This window comes from Oculina patagonica, chromosome 3 (assembly GCF_052425735.1).
Source record: "Oculina patagonica isolate OP01 chromosome 3, crgOcupat, whole genome shotgun sequence".
NCBI classification, from domain to species: domain Eukaryota; kingdom Metazoa; phylum Cnidaria; class Anthozoa; order Scleractinia; family Oculinidae; genus Oculina; species Oculina patagonica.
Genome location: NC_135760.1, coordinates 5,029,904 through 5,047,219, shown reverse-complemented (window position 1 = coordinate 5,047,219; position 17,316 = coordinate 5,029,904). Strand labels below are relative to the sequence as shown.

Here is a 17,316-nt window from a genome sequence, read left to right as displayed (position 1 = left end):
CTCGTACTAGCTCAATAAAATACATGTAATTCAGTTACAACAAATAAGAATACAAATCTATTTTATTCATTGCTAGACTAATATTATACAACTAGTGTTTTCCATTTCAGGTTTATTACCAGTACCACTATCAACTATAATCCCATAGATATTTCTACACAATAAAAGACAAAGTTTTCTTTGTTTTAAAAAGAAAAAAGAATTGGCTTCAATAATTTGCAATGCTAAACTGAATTTAAAAAAAAAATACCGGTATGGGCACATAAGTTCACGCCCCCACCCCTGGAAACTTACTTATGAAAGGTATGATCAGGATGCTTGTTGTGCGCAATTTTTTAAAAGAACCCTAAATAAGACCAATGTATTTGTGGCTTGAGAAAAAAATCTAGATAATATTTGTCTAAGTGAGACAATGAGCATCCCTGCTCCTTTCATATGGGATTTGCCCCCCTGCCCCCAGGCTCATGGATGATACCATCTGTTGCTTCTCCCACACAATTTCGAAAGTAAATTTTAGGGCCTGTTTTTTAGCGTGTGTTTAATTGCAAAACCACTATAACCTTGAGATTTGTATTGTTGTATTTAAAGTTAGGATAAGTTTTGGAAATTCTCTTCTATTTATTTTACACTGGGCCCCTGTTGATACCAGTTCTGCGACTGAAGGGGTCACCCTGTTTAAATATCAATTATTATTATTATTTTTATTATTATTATTATTATTATTACAGGTAAATTCCTCACTGCATTTACAGTGGTGCTCTACTAACACAGGCCACCAAACCATTTTTTTTTTTGACATCTTTTCATTAACTTTCATATGGCTTCCATTCACATGATTCTAGCCTGCAAATGCAGACGTATTTCCAGAATCGGCCAAAATGCATCTGCATTCGCAGGCTAATTCACATCCGGCAAATCCAAAATAAACAGAAAAGAAATGTCAGAGGCCAAGTTGTTAGCTGCCTCTAAAAATGAAAGGCGGCTGTATTCGCAGGCTACCGAGTTGTTGGTTGACCAACAGGTGACACTGTGCTCAATTTTTTTCACCAAACCTAACTCATGCATTTCTATTAGCTTATTTATCCAGAAAACTAACTAAAGGAAGGTGGCCACAGTTTATAAGTCATGCACGAACAATACTGGATTCTTAAAATGAACATAAACATTCTGTCACTCTTAAAATCGAGATCCAACAAAACTATTCACATACAACACAGTACAGTGATTTGTGGTTCATTTAGTAAAAAAATGTTTTAGATTTATTTCAGACTCATTCTCTATTTACTTAATTATTAATTATTTATTATAACCGGCAGTGTGTCTATGAAAGAAACAATGATAAATTGTAAAAAAGTACATGAAAAATAAGTACTGGTCATTCCTCATCATTCTCACTAAACTTGTCCCCTATTAACTGTTGTAGAGGTCTTCATCATCATTGCCTTGTTCTTCTTGGCCTTCCTCCTGATGTTGTTGATCATTTTGCCCTTCTCTTTCCTCTTTTTCTTTATTATCTTCTTCTACTATAACTCCCCTTCCTCCTCATTGATCATATCATCTCATGTCTCTTGAGGTACAGGTGTATATGGTTTGGCCAGGCTGTTAAAAGATGGCAAGGAATTTACTTCATTAATAGACACCAAAACATTGTAGAAAACCAACAATTTTTGTGAATTAAGGGCCCTGATTTTTGGCTTGTCAAATTACAGGGACCATTATCAGGCTTTTGTTTTCAAGCTTGTTCTAGTTGATTCCATTTCATCATTACTTAAAATGGCTCTACAGACAAGTTATTCTGGGCACCACTCAAAGTTTGCAACAGTCAAGTATTCCCTAGATGCATTTTGCAACTAAATTGTTTTGAAAAAAAAGTTTTGTGTTGTGTCACAAAAAGTTTTGTTTTGTCAGAGTCTTTTCACACAATTTGCACAGTTACTGCATGAGTACTGCAATATTTTGGCAACAATTTTTAGTGTTGTGTCTCGACAAGAAATGGGGATTTGTAAGCTATACTCCCTGAATGATCTTTGGTGAGACAGAGAAGTAGTTTTCTTTTTCTAAGATTACAAATACAAATGGGCACTACATGTACAGAGCCCCTGATATGGTTAATCAACGAAGGACTGTTGCAAAACCAAAACAAGAAGGTAAGGTTATACAAATAAAGTTGAGCATTTTTTGCAAGTTAAATGTTTCTTAGAGGTGCTTATGGGCAACAAAAGTCTACTTGGGGCAACCAATAAGACACATGAGCCACCAAAAAAAAAAAACAGAACTGGTTACCCAAAGGGCAAATTATAATTGACAATAAAGTAAGTGTAGAACTCTACATTAATAGCAGCCAACCTCATTCTTAAAACTTTGTGGCATCCAAAAGTTTTCTGTCCCCTCAACTCCTCAACATGTGAGGCAAGACAGCAAGGCAGAAATCCTTAACTCCAAATAAAAAGTCTAACCGCAAGCTAACTAAGCTAACTGTAGGCTAACCAGAGTGCTATGTAAGCTAACTGTAATGCTATTGAGGCTAACCGGAGTGCTACGTAGGCTAACCGGAATGGATTGCATGCCTTGCTGCCTCGCACTTTGTGATGACCCCTCCTCAACCTCTCTTAAAAAGACATATTAAACCCTATAACTCCTGAGAAAGTACTGCCAATACGATAAAGGCGCATTTATGAATGGACTTCACAAAATTTAATTACTTTGGCAAGACACAACTTAAAAAATAGTTATTTATCAACACATGGCAGCTGTATATATATACCTTATTTACTCAAACTAATAAGCGCTGATGGCAATTATTAAGTTTTTCACCCCTCAAGTGCTAATCTATACAACACTTTAACATTTAACTAAAAGGAGCGACTTTTGATTGTCGGTATTCGTCCCTTGCGGAAAAGAGAATTTGCACTTGCTGTACCAGCAAAGAACGGTAAATCATTAAAATTGAACTGCAAAGCATTGCTTTTGATGAAAAGAAATTTCCAAGGCTGTTTTAGAGCTGCTTTGTAGTGCTGTTTTCAGTCTTATGATATGCCTTGAATAATCGCCGCATGGGAACTGCGGCACTTATTTGGGGGCGGCGCTTATTAACTTTTTTGTCCCAAATGCAGCACTTTATTCGGGGGTGGCGCTTATTCGAGTAAATAAGGTATACTAGTAAGGGTCAATGCTCACCATTCTAAGTCTCTTCTCATCTTCGGTTTGTGATGCTTTTCCTAATCCAATCCCTGATTCTCATCCACTAATGCTAAAACAGAAATTCAAAGCATTATTATTATAAATATAAGAATCACAAAAATGCATTATCACATGTTGAGTTAGACTTCAGGATTGTTTTTTAAAAAAATGCACAGGTAACTTGTAGAAAAAAAGATTTTCCTCAGTGAGGGGAAATTTATATGAGGTTAAATGCAATTTAACCAAGTTAACCAACAACAAGTGTCTAGTCAGCTGTCTTGGTGGTAAGGGGTTGCTATAGCTAGATCTTGTCAGGCTCAGTACTCTACATTCCTGGACATTATAGCATGGTGTAATGTCTTCATGCGGTTCTACGGTTCTTGCATAAATCTTGTTTGCTTTAACCAAAAAATATAGCTCAAAATTACAATAAAGTTTCCATTAAATCTTTGTCTTTCTGTCTATTTTAAAGCCCTTGGATGGAGCAGGGTTTAGCAAGCTTGGAAGACAGTATTTACAGTATTTGTCCTATCTTTGGTAAAAAAATGTTTTGTGAAGTTTGTTTTTCATTGCAATGCTGTTCGCTTGAATCCGCCGTCATAAACTGGGGGCGGCGCTTATTAACTTTTTTGTCCCAAATGCGGCGCTTTTTCGAGCGTGGCGCTTATTCGAGTAAAATTAATAAGGTATATGGTGTACTAGTAAGGGTCGATGCTCACCATTCTTAGTCTCTTATCATCTTCGGTTTGTGATGCTATTCCTCGTTCAACCCCTGATCCTCATCCATTAACGCTAAAACAGAAATTCAAAGCATTATTATTATAAACAAGAATTACAAAAATGCATTATCATATGTTGAGTTAAACTGATATTTTCTTTAAAAAAAGGACACATTTTAATAAAGAAAAAGAGATTTTCCTCAGTAAAGGGAAATTTATAAAATATGAGGTTAAATACAATTTAACCAAGTTAACCAACAACAAGTGTCTAGTCAGCTGCCATGGTGGTCAGTGGTTGCTAGCTCTTGTCAGGCTCAGTACTCTACATTCCTGAACATTATAACATGGTGTAATGTCTTTATGCAGTTTTATGGTTCTTGCATAAATCTTCACTTGTATACTTTAACCGAAAAATATAGCTCGAAATTACAATAAAGTTTCCATTAAATCTTTGTCTTTCTGTCTATTTTCAAGCCCTTTGATGGAGCAGGGCTTTCAAGCATTAAGCAAGCTGGGGAGACAGTATAAACAGTATTTGTGCTATCTTTGGTAAAAGAAAAATGTTTTGTGAAGTTTGCTTTTGCATTGCAATGCTGCTCGTCGTAAACGTGGCAATGCTCTGTCAATTATACTGCTTTCTACCCGTCGCGATAATTCCTGTTGTATCGCTTCATTAGCCCATATTTTAATAAACATTTGGTCTCAAAGAAGCTTATAGAAGGCCCAATTTTGAAGCTTTTGGGCACTTGCCTCTTCACTGCAAGTCCGCAATTATTAACATGTTTAGTGATCATGATTGAAACTACCTCGTGAGGTAGTTTCAATCATGATCAGAATAATCATGTTTCAATCATGATTCGCGCAAATATGCACTGCCTGATGTGAACACTTTTCACAACAAAACATGTAACTTTTATTCGTGATCAGGCTAGTCATGTTTCACCTAGTGTGAACACAGCTTCACACACTTTACACACAGAGATAATGGCATAGCCACCTAATGAAGACATGTCAAGGCATTGATGTGTATTCCTATTTGGTGCAATTTGGACCAGCTACCTGGGGGACAAACCTACTAAAGGGGCAGTGATGCTCGTCCTCTCACTAAGGGGTGTAAATTTCGGGTTTTTGCTCTCACTTAGGGTGTTTCGAGCAAAATGCTAATTTTCCTAACAAACAGCTTTCGGGATGCCAGGCAAAAACAGTGTTTTGTCTGTGTTGCATAAGAAATCGGCCATTGTCCACCAATAGGGCCAATATGGGGTTTCATTTACCTGTTTGATTGTTAAAAGTAGTTTATGGTCACATTTGACTAGTTATCAGGTGTACATGTATGTTTAGAATTTTTCGCATAAAATAAGTGAGACAATTCCAGGACTCTGTTAAGTTCATCACTCTCCTTGGTAGTACAAGCAAGTCAAGCTTAACAGTGAAGCTTAACAAAACAATCAAGGACCTTAAAGGTTGAAACATGAGTGAAGCCAAAGATATCCACTCATTTGAAATGCTGGTCAAATTTATTCAGCAGACAGTGTATTATGCATGGTTCAATGTGACCTGTTAACAACCTACACCCCCCACCCCCACCCCCACCCCCCTGGTAATCCCTGGGACAAGTTGGGCCCTTCGGGCCCGGGGATGGTGAATTGTTTAAAGCAGTGTTGTCCTGGTGGGTGGGTCAAATCAAAAAAAATAACTTCTGGTTGTTCCTTTGATGTACCTAACTTCATGGTTTAGATGCCAGCGGCTGACAAAACAAATGAAGAAGACTGGATATTTCGAGGAGAAATCTGTCGTATTTGTTACAGAATAGTTGGAGAGCAAGAATTTATTAAAATACTGCTCTTATTATTAAATAGTATTATAGCACTGCCGGTAATCAAAACAGAACTTAATTACAGATTGATACCTGTACAAGTGTAATTATGGTCAGTCTTCTGATTGTATAAAATTGGTAGTTGATTTAAACTTATACAAAAAGAGACAGATATTTACTAGAAGCACTAGTTTAAATCATTAAAGAAAATTCAGTTTTGCTTTCCTATTTTGACCATAAATGTAGCTAGTATAATAACTTTCTGTCCTTGAGTTATAAGCTTCTTTCTTTTGAGGAAGTGTGGGGAATTAAATAGAGTTATATTTTCATATTTCTTCAAATATAGTAGACAGTTATTTAAATTTGTTTATTTTATATCTGTAGTACTGGTATCCTTTGTTAAATTAACTCAAAAAGCTTTCAAGTTCTTGACAAAATGTCTGGCTTTCCTGTTGTATATCACAAAGCGACGTATTTATGGTCGATGGGAAGTCCCACAGAAAGGGAATTGCGTCTTTCTGTTTGCCTGGGGGTGGGGAATAATGTAGACCACCATGAAATAAAAAAAAGTATGCCTGGGAAGAGGGGGTGGTAACAGGTCAGATTAAACCATCCATTACATCATCCTGGAGGCCAATCATTGTGCAATTTATGTTTTGGTTTCCTCCACCAAATATACTCATTCTGCAGTGCTGGTGAGGATGTTAAAGTGCTTAGGCTTGAAAGCCATAAGTATCTGGAAAAAGTTCTCCAGAGAAAATTAAATACATTATTTCACAGTAAGAGGTTATAGACTGAGGTGGTTATAGTTTTAAATGCCAGAATAAAATTAAAGGAGAATCACACACTCTAGGATTACGGTGTGTGACATTTGTAGACTGCAGATTGCAGATTGCAGACTGCAGACTTGCTGACTTTTCACTTTGGTTAGCCTAAATACGTCACACTTCGGTTAGCCTACTATTCACTCCGGTTAGCCTACAGCTCACTCCGGTTTAAGCTAGCCTGGATAGCATTTCGGTTAGCCTGTTTACGGTTAGCTTTCAATAATACTGTAATGGAAACACAATATATTCTCTTAGTCTGCTTCTGCAGTCTGCTGATGTCAGATACCGCAAGAATTATCCCTTGGTACATCATGAATATCTCTTTTGCAAGCATGGCAACCCATCAATTTATATTTCTAGAGACTGCTTGGTACATGGAAGGAAACATTCAGGAAAATGTACATGTATTGTGATTTCATAATTGTGCCCAGGAGCTTCCTTTTCTTTAAAATAGGTAGCTTTTATCACTGCCAAAAATGATAGATGAAGCAAAGAAATATAACTGACAAAATAAGGGCTCAAAAGTTCAAACTCTCAAAGAATGGAAAATGATTGATTTTACTGCTTTTGACTATATATATTTTTTCCAACTAAGCTGTAAATTTGGAAGCATTATAATTTTGGCGATACAAGGTGTAAATAAACTGAGTAAAAATTTGTGGCTCAGCTGACGGCATGACAGTGTTTCTTTATACCCGTGACGAAAACGATTATACGATCTAATACTGCGCAATTACAGTCGACTCCCGATAACTCGAACCCTCGCTAACTCGAACCTCGCGCTAACTCGAACCAAAATCGATTTCCCCTGGATTTCCGTCATACATTTACTGTAATTTTACCCTCGGTAACTCGAACCCTCGATAACTCGAATCTCCCGCTAACTCGAACCAATTTTCGTTTCCCTTCAGGTCATTTTTCATATAATTTTACCCTCGATAACTCGAACCATGTCTGTCAATACCTGACAAAATAGTCAAAACAAACAGTGTACTGTAGTCTTAAACGTTGGATTAATTTTGAAATAAAAACCTGCACGAGTCAGAGCCGTCCCCGAAAGACCCGATCGCGAAACGCCCCTCAAAACACGAAATGTGCAAAAACTTGCCACGCCGTTGACGTGCTACAGACGTTCAGTTTGTTTGTGGAGAATAATACCGATTCTTTTGAATCCAACCTTAGAAAACTTTGAAGGATTATTATCAGGACGAAGTAACTGACCATTTCTTGAAAAAGTAAATCGCATAAACTCTGCAGCAGTAGCCTAAAGTTTTGTTCTCTTTGAAACCTGCAACGTTCGCAGCTGATGCGCTTTGTTTTACGTTACGTTTCGTTTTGGTTTATACAGTGATTTAGAAATATATTGTTCCTTTTTCTTTTGGATTCTCTATACTCTAATTAAATTTGTTTAAAATGTACACTGGTCTACACTATATGAATAGATAATCAGTAAACACTGTTTTTCCTTATTTCCGGTCATTGGTTTTCAACTCTCTATAACTCGAACTCCCGATAACTCGAACCATTTTCAATTTCCCTTGAAGGTTCGAGTTATCGGGAGTCGACTGTAATTAAATATCATGATAGATCCTAATTGCAAAATGCAAAACACAACAGACTTTTGTATAATTCACTGAGGGGAATTATACAAAATAAAGTGCTTCGCCAGCTTGGTTCGTTCCTGCCGCTTGAGAGCAACACGATCAATAATAAGCTAACTAAGCTTTTAGAAGTAGACATTTTCAATCCATTACTACAAACAGCATTATACAATACATTCACAAAGCTTCTTACCTTCAAATGCAGCTGTAAATGTGTTCGGGAAATGCAGAAAGATCCGACAAAACACATTTAAAATCACAAGATTCGGGCTTTCGTGATCACTTGGTAAACACCGTCCAGACCGTCCAGTCCCCCAGTAAAATAATCTGACCAGACACGATCACAACGCATTTTCATTGGAAGAAACAACAACGCATATGATTGGGTCGAAAGGTGTTAGTCCATTTTGCAATCAGGACCATTATACAACGCTGCAGACAAGTTGCATTCTCGTCCCCATAGCCCTTTCGTTTCTCTTATAGCCGGCTGGGCCTTGGCACGAGGAAACAAAGGGCTCTGGGGACACAGGATTTCCAGTCCTAGATTCTAGGACTTCCGGTCTTCATGTATGCAGTCACGACGTTTCAAAAGAATGTATGAGAGAGTCGTTACGTTTGCGACTTCCGTTTAGGAATTCTCTGTTCCAAACAGCCAATCAAAAAAATTCGAATTAATTCAAAAATCCTATGTCCCCAGAGCCCTCCGTTTTCTCGTGCCAAGCCGGCTAAGAGAAACGAAAGGGCTATGGGGACGAGAATGGACAAGTTGCTGAAGTTGCCGAGAAGGTTGGGTTGCTAGGTAACATGAGTCTACATGACGTAACAACGTTGAGCCTGGCTGAGCCTGTATGAAGCTCTCATTAATTTACGCAACGCTTTTAAAAACATGACGATAAAAATGCAAAAAGCGACATTGTTTGCAAAATGTCATAAAATAACCACTGTCCATTTCCTTTATTGGTTTCACAGCTAAATCGAAAGTCTGCTAATACCTTTGATAGAAAACTCGCTTAGCCAACAGCTGTAATTGTCGCTGTCGTTTTTCCCGCTATTGTGTTGCAGTCGTATTGCGTCGCTGCCGCATTTCAGTGCTGTAATAATGTCGCTTGTCGCTGTTAAAATGTTCCTGTGTCGCCAGTATTTAGGGTCATGTCGCTTGTCGCTTTTACCCCTTCTTATATATGAGGTCAACAACCTAAGTGTGCCCAAAAAGGCCGTTTTGATCCGTCACAAGGCGAAAAAAATGCATGATGAACTAAACAACGGCTAATCACCAGACCAGGCTTCCATTCCATAATTTCAGAGCAGTAAAATTTGAATTCAGAATATCGCACAACCCTATTTATTTGGTTGAGTATGGACAAGTTCATGTATCAGGTGGTACACTGAGCCCGCGAATATCAGCGGTCAATAACGTATGACATTTTTTTATTTACACTTCTTTATACACTGTAAAAATCATAAGGATTCTCACCAATTTAATTTTTTTAAAAATACAAAACTAAATACTACTTAATGAAGTATAAAGACGACAGACGACAAAGGAGGAAAAAGAGAGAGGGCGTGATCGTCATCCTAGGAGTCCGGCACAGGGGCAGTTTCGTCGCTCCGTTTAGCTACGTTTTCTGCCCGGTTTATTCTTTCGTTTCGCCCCACTAACTGTCCCTGGGTCTCCGAGGATGATGATGCGTTAGCTCACCATATAATTTAGGCATGTTCCACTTAACGGATTTTACTTACTTACTTACTTATCCTCATCGGGCCCATGAGGACTCTTGAGGCCGGAACGGATTTTGGGGACTTTTATTAGCCAGCCCTTGAATTAGTTGAATATATGGCAGGGAGAAAAATTCTGTTGCAATTTGTTTGATCACAAGCCACAGATTGACTGGACTAATACGATCTCCGTGTGTTTCGCAGTTCGCGCAATCGGCTGAAAGGGTAGACTATACCTTATCCCGTAAAGTCGCCACGCAAACGGATCGAAAACGGCCTGACGGTCTTTGTGGTATTTCTAACGTAGTGCCGGACATGAAAGCATGGAGTCTGATTTCTGAGGCTTCTTTTCGTTCCAACACCAGAAGTGCGTTACTAGTTCACATGGACATGTGTACCTTACGATGCCTCTAATTTTCTCACTGCCAGTCTTGTTTCGCCGGTTTTCGGCGATTGGTGTATCTTGATTATCCAGTTTCATACGTGAATTCTTTGGGAGCTGGTGTTGTTTGTTGGACTCTGAAAGAGAATTTGACCACATAAAATGTTGTAATTGTTGTTTTGCGTAGAAATACAACTCACGGGTAAAAGGATTGATCTGTGCCAGTGTACCAAGAATAGATCGAAAACAAAAAATGTTTTCTCTTGCCTAATGGCTCCTTGTTTTAAGTATGCACGCTCGGTCATGGCGCCACGTTGCTGCAGTCTTAACACGTTGTTGTACATCTTACTAACTTACCCACTGGAACGGACTCGTTCCTTATGTCGCTTTTTCTTTAGCTTTCTTTTCTGATTTTTGGACAATGTCGATGTTTGTTCAGTTGATTGAGTGAGCTGTGACCCAGTGTCCCGCGCGGCTTGTTCATCGCAGTTCTCGGCGTTTGATTGATGAAGGGTTTTTTGGGCTGCGCCAAGACCCTCTGAAAATGATCAATGGTAACAGATCTTGTTACTTTACTGGTCTGTAATATATCAAACACGAAAGGCAGTGTTCCATCGGGATACCAAACACCGAGAAAAGAGTTGAAAATACGACGCGCAGCGGAGTTTTTTTTTTTTAACGAAATTCGAGGTGTTTTGAAAGCCGATGAAACACTGTCTCGAATGTTTGATATATCGTCTCAATCTAAACAAAAGCTAAGGAGTAAACGGAGAAATAAAAACGTAAAAAAACTATGCTAATTAAGACCCGGTATCGAAACCTCCTCCACGGTTATAATTTTCTTTGTTTTTAACTTGATGACTTATTAATGAGTTTGAGAAGCCGCTTTTAAAACTAAGTGGTCGCTTTGTGTACTACCAGCCAGACGGTATGGTCGTAGAGCTTTTTTCTTGGCAATGCAATAATAGTCACGTATACGCTAAGCCTAACAAGTATTTTATTTCATACTATATTCTTTAGGTCAAGTTCGTCCCCAGGGCCTTCATAGATTAAAGGCCATGAAAACAAGATTGATGCCTACCGTTTCAAGTCCCCCCCTCCCCCCACAATAAAGCTCGCCCCTCCTCTGTATTTTACTAGAGGCTTGAACGAGTAAAATGGGAACTGGGATTTGCCTATCTATTCGCTTACAAAACGGGAATTAGGTCACTGCGACTGGAAATCACAAGCAGAAAAATTGGAATGGAACTGGGATTTTGGCAACAAATAGGCTGGGAAATGAGATTTGGGCTGGAAAATGGGATCTATTCCCCCTTCAGGACCGTCTTTAATATTTTAACATACACCCTCTTCCTTGCCTTTTTACCTGGTAAAGACTCTTGCACGGTGAACAAGACAGGTTTTTGTACAGCTGTAATGTCAAAAGGGTATGACGATGTGCTTTGTTTACCCTGTAGCGAGACGTCTATTGGAGCAAGATTAAAATCTAGAAAAAAAAAGATGCAAATGCTGTGACAATCTCCGACGAAAACTCTATTGTTACTGATCTAATCCGACATTAAAAAGCGAGTTACATGTTAAAAGGTAAACTACCTTCATCCTCGCACAGCTTCCGTTTCCGTCCCTTACCGGTTACGTCATGTAACCCTACATTTTCTGTCCTGACAGAAGTCTGTAATTGTTTCCTGATGTCTTCATCATCTTCGGAGTCTGAGTCTTCTTCTGAAGGAAACAACTTGTTTAAGACTCGCCGGTGAAAAACTAACGAGAGAAAAGCCCAGGAAATCATTTCAAATTTAATTTTAATAAATTTGGGTCTTTTTGTACTCTACAGGGAGGCGCGGTGGCCTATTGGTTAGCGCGCCGGACTCCGGATCGAACGGTCCGGGTTGGACTCTTTGGCGAAATACTAACGAAAGAAAAGACCAGAAAATCAGTTTTTTAAAAATTTAAATTTATTGAATTTTGAGTTTTCTTATCCTCTACAGGGAGGCGGGGTGGCCTAGTGGTTAGCGCGCCAGACACCGGATTGAACGGTCCGGGTTCGAGCCCTTGCCGGGGTCGCTGTGTTGTGTTCTTGAAGCAAGATACCGTATTTATTCGATTAAGCGCCCAACCTCGAATAAGCGCCCACCCTGAAGGTAGGAAAAGTTAATAAGCGCCCACCCCGACCCCACAAAAAAAAAAAACTTAAGTGCACAAGAGGAGTATTGATTATTGAAATTGTACAAGTACCTTTAAGAAGACTTCCCCCATGACCGAGTTTTCTTAATATTTTTCAGGAACTTTCAATGAACAGTTTAAATTCTGCTTTTGTACACCTTAATGCTTTGTTATTGTTCATTGTTTTGTTACAAAAATGAACTTACTCTTTGCAGTAATCGTGAAAATTTAATAAGCGCCCAGCCTCGAATAAGCGCCCACCTCGAATAAGCGCCCACTCTCAAGGTCCAAAAATTTAATAAGCGCCCAGGGCGCTTAATCGAATAAATACGGTAATTAACCCTTTTCTGCCCCCTCCACCCAGGTGTATAAATAGGTACCGGCGAAATAATGCTGGGGGGGGGGGGGGGGAGGGTGCTCTGCGATGGACTAGCATCCCATCCAGAGGGTAGTAGAAATATCCCTAGCAGCTCAATGCTATCGAAACCGGATAAGCTCCGGCAATATAGGACTTTTGGCTCGAGGCTTCCTCTTTTACTCCTCTACAAACCACAATATGGCTAACTTAGATCAAGTAGCAAGGTATTTTATCAGTAGCTTATGGCAAAGATTACAGAAGAGCACAAAACAAGGAAAGTGCCGCTTACACTTTTCTCTGGCAGATGAGGTCATCCGTTCAGAAGTGGCTCTTCCGTAAATACCGCGGAAACATCAAAGAACTGGAGAAAAGACAAAGAAAAAAAAAAGATTTACGTGATTATTTTTCAACCTTTCTGTCAGGACATGATAAACACATTTCCTAAAAAAATCCAGTTACAAGAACGCGAAACATCCCCGTCTCGGTTTAAAAACGAGGCCTGGTGAAAAATACGTGTTTGATTTTCATGAAAATGGACGTGTGACTAAGAAGACTTAGAATCACATTCGTATGAAGTATTTGCACCAGTCCTTGTATTGAGACAAAGTGGCGATTATAGTTCACCACTAAATTTTCTCCGATTCTGATTGGTTTAAATTGATCACGTGACGCGATAGTGTTCGTCCGCCGGAGGGCACTACCAGCCCATAGTGCCCGCCGAAGAAAAATGCCCGGATCGATAGTGCCCGCCCGTGACTTTTTTTTTTGTAAACAAGCTTGCCTACAGACAAAAAAACCCAACCAAAGTCACTGCATTTAAAGGGTTTCTTGTCTGGTTTTGTTTCGTTTGTTAAATTTCGGCTTTCAATTAGTTTTTTATCCTGAAAAGTAAAAATAATTCACGATGCTTGTTTTTGTATGTGCGCGCGGAAGAAAATTTAGTGGTGAACAATAAAGACAATAGAGTGTTTCCGTCTCGGAACTATCGGTCTGATAGTTGCCCCTTGGAACTTTGATGTTCTAAAAACTAGCATATTAGCCGATAGCTCCTCGACAGAAACACTCTGTGTTTTTACAGCGGTCAAACGTCACGCGCGTGCGCCGTTCCCGCCAAAACTACTCCAACCTGCTCCATACAACTTCTAAAATTTCCGAAATCTCTCGCTTTAAAGCCGAAAGTTAACGCCGTCTCTGGAAAGTTAAGATTAATAAGCCGCCTATGGATTGGAAATTTGATAATTGTTATCCACTGAGTTTCCCAGCTTCTTTCACCCTGCTAGACGGAAAATCGCCAGACTATCTTTTGTGTATAAACTCTCCCATAACCTGACCGATTTCTCAGTAGCAGCCCATCTGAAACAAAATTATGAAAGAAGAACCCGTGGGAGCCACGATTTTAAATTTTTAGTTCATAGGTCAAAGAAAGATGTTTTTAAGTTTTCTTTTTTCCCACGAACAATCTGTGAATGGAACTCCCTTCCAGATGATATTGTAAATATAACGTCTGTAAATAGTTTTAAATCTAAGTTAGTTAATAGTTTTTAATATTTTATTGTATCAGTGTTATTAAGTTTTTAACATTTTTAACATTCATTTTAGTTTTTAACGGTTTTTTTATTTTTTTTTTAATGCATTTATTTAATATCACACGTTACAGAAAGTGAAAAAAAAAAAAAAAAACAGTTGCAAAAAAAAAAAAGAAGACAAAAATACATTAAGTTACACAATTTAAAGCCTAACTTACTAACAAATACTTTTAACTAGTCTAAATTTTTATATACATTTCTCTACACGGTATTTAAAATTAAGTTTCCTAACGAATTCAATTACCCCAGGCTCTATTTGATTAAGTTTCTGATTGTAAAGGTAATACCTAGCTAATAACATGTAGTAATTTAATTTCTCTTTTAGAGAGTGTCGTTGCAGTTGAGCAGAATTTAATGATTTACCAAAGAGTAGTTCTTCATCACTTTGCGTAAAGGAGGTGCCGTTTTCTTCATTGAAGTGTTGTAAAACTTTATGAAAGAATTGTTTAGAAAGGTGGCAGTCGATGAAAGTATGACTTATCGAATCTGGATGGCCGCAGTAGGTGCAGTCCGAGTTGTTCGATACTCCAAAGAGGTGAAGTTCCTTTTTGGAGAGAAGTATCCTATGAGCAAGTTTGAAGTAAAATTCTTTAAGTTTGTTCTCTTTGCATATAAATTTAATTTGCTTAAAGTAGTTTTTCCAATGAATATCATTTGATGATAGATCTCGTTCCCATTTACTAAGTGCAATTATTTTGGGAATACTTTTCTTTATAAAAAGCCAGTAATAGTCTTTGTTTTTTGTTTTCGTAAGATCGATCGATATTGTAGGTGACAATTGAAAATTCACACTATCAAGAAAGAGTGACTTATTTAATTGAGCATGTTTTGCTCTTTCTACTAGATGTTTCGGAATTGCGGATATGATTTGGTAATAATTTAAGAAGTTGCACTTAATTGTGTATGTTTGTTTGAATTTTTGAAATGATAAAAACTTTCCGTTCTCGCTGAGAATATCTTGGATAGAGACAATTCCTTCTTCAAACCAGCTTTTCAGAAAAATCGGCCTATTCCCAATGAGAATTTCTTTGTTATTGAACAGTATCATTTCTTGTCCATTGTCACTTTCATACAGGGTTTTAAGATCTAAAAAGTACCACAATACCTGTTTGTAAAAAGGAGGTATATCAGTCTGGTTGAGAAATTTTTTATCGTAATTACAACGTAATAGAAAGTTTAAACCACCGTATTCTCTGAAAAAATGATAGGGAATTGCCTTCCAGTTCTCCTTCCTTGACAGCGCGTCGGTTATCAAAAATCTAGAAATCCAAGCAAGTTTTAATGATTTAGCTATTACCTCCATATTTGGCACACGTAATCCTCCGTCAACATAGTCTTGATACATGACTTGCCTTTTAACTTTGTCCGGTTTTTTACACCAGATAAAGTCAAATAGAGAGGTTGTAACTGAAGAGACAGTTTCCGAGGGGATGACTAACATTGAAGTGGAGTATACTAAATGTGGAATGCCGAGACTTTTTGTTATCAAACACCTTCCAAATAAATTGAGATTCCTTGATCTCCAAGTATCAAGATTTGTATTAAGCTTTCGAACCTTAAGCGTAAAGTTTCTTTTCTCATTCCCATTTTCATCGTAAGAAACAAAGATCCCAAGAGTTCTAACAGGTTCTTTTGTCCATTTTAGATTGAATGGCTGATCTTCCCTATTGCGCCATGGGCCTAACCATATCGCTTTGGTTTTTGAAGTGTTTAGTTTCAGACCTGAATATGTCCCGAAATCGTTAACTATTGCAATCAAGTTTTGGACAGATAATAAATTATCACAAAGGCTGATGTGTCATCCGCGAATTGACTTATTTTCGACTCTGTTCCAAAGATTGTGATACCTCTGACAGTTTTGTCTTGTCGGATCTTTGTGGCAAGAACTTCTGCAGCTAAGATGAAGAGATACGGTGATAAGGGGCAACCCTGCCTCACCCCTCTCGACAATTTAAAATAGTTTGTACAAAAACCATTGTTCAAGACGCTGCTCTCAGAGTTCGTATAGAACGTAGAGATCCATTTTTTAATGCCGTTACCAAAGTTGAACAGGTTGAGGGTATTTTGAATAAAAGACCATTCTAGGGTATCGAATGCTTTTTGAAAGTCTAGAAGTAGCAGTATCCCAGGGATCTTTTGTAGCTCAGTTTGCTGGATAATGTCATTTATAAGCCTAATGTTTTGTCCTATGTATCTCCCTTTCATAAAACCGGTCTGATCTGGATGGATAAGAGATGGTAAAACGCGTTCTATCCTCTTAGCGATAACTTTTGACGCTATCTTATAGTCTACGTTTAATAGCGTTATTGGACGCCAATTTGACAAAAACAACAAATTTGCATCTTCTTTGGGTAGAAGCGTGATAACTCCTCTTCGCTGGGACACAGACATTCCGCCGAAATCAAAAGCTGCATTTAGACTATTTACCAAATCCTGACCTAGGAGGCTGAAATATTGCTTATAGAACTCGGCTGTAAAACCATCGTCCCCTGGCGATTTCCCATTTTGAAAGGTGTTTAAGATTTTCTCACACTCTTCTAACGTTATTTCGTCATCAAGATTTGTCTTCTCCTCATCAGATAATTTCGCGAATTGTAAATCGCTACCAAAGTAAGTAAAAACATTACTACTGTGGTCAATATTCGAGCTGTACAAATTCTCATAAAAGGTTTGGATATCAGACATTATATCCTGATCATGGACAATAATTTTTCCGTCAGACCTTTTGAGTTCCGATATAACTTTTTTTCTCCATGTTGAAAAAGTATTTGGTTGGCTTTTCACCTAGTTCAACCCATCTCACTTTGGAGCGAAAAATTGCGCCTTTGCCCTTGATTTCATAGAGGCGATTTAATTCATTTTTTAACCTGTCATATTCTTTCAGTTTGTCTTCGGTATTTTGATTATCACTACTGTTGCTTATACTTTTGTCGATTTCGTCTAAGCGCTTTTGAAGGTCGGATTCTTG

At 38.2% G+C, this 17,316-nt stretch overlaps 1 protein-coding gene and 1 long non-coding RNA gene across 3 annotated transcripts in view; both read right to left on the bottom strand.

Moving 5' to 3' along the window:
* Positions 1-44: 44 nt before the first annotated feature.
* Positions 45-8,586, bottom strand: LOC144645242 (uncharacterized). 2 transcript variants are annotated; one of them, XR_013569243.1, is made up of 4 exons: positions 8,337-8,586; positions 3,900-3,972; positions 3,178-3,250; positions 45-1,599 (listed from the first exon to the last, which is right to left on the bottom strand). It is a non-coding gene; the product is annotated as an uncharacterized LOC144645242 (long non-coding RNA). The 2 variants fall into 2 exon arrangements; XR_013569242.1 differs by lacking the exon at positions 8,337-8,586 and having other exon boundaries at positions 3,900-6,250.
* Positions 8,587-9,511: 925 nt separating this feature from the next.
* Positions 9,512-17,316, bottom strand: part of LOC144645213 (uncharacterized) — a 33,542-nt gene continuing 25,737 nt past the window's right edge. Inside the window, exons 3-7 of the mRNA XM_078504708.1 lie at positions 13,052-13,123; positions 11,835-12,002; positions 11,608-11,727; positions 10,599-10,779; positions 9,512-10,378 (exon numbers count right to left, since the gene is read on the bottom strand). Coding sequence (XP_078360834.1) covers positions 10,327-10,378; positions 10,599-10,779; positions 11,608-11,727; positions 11,835-12,002; positions 13,052-13,076 — 546 coding nt within the window. The 5' untranslated portion in view covers positions 13,077-13,123 and the 3' untranslated portion in view covers positions 9,512-10,326. The remainder of the gene's footprint in view (positions 10,379-10,598; positions 10,780-11,607; positions 11,728-11,834; positions 12,003-13,051; positions 13,124-17,316) is intronic.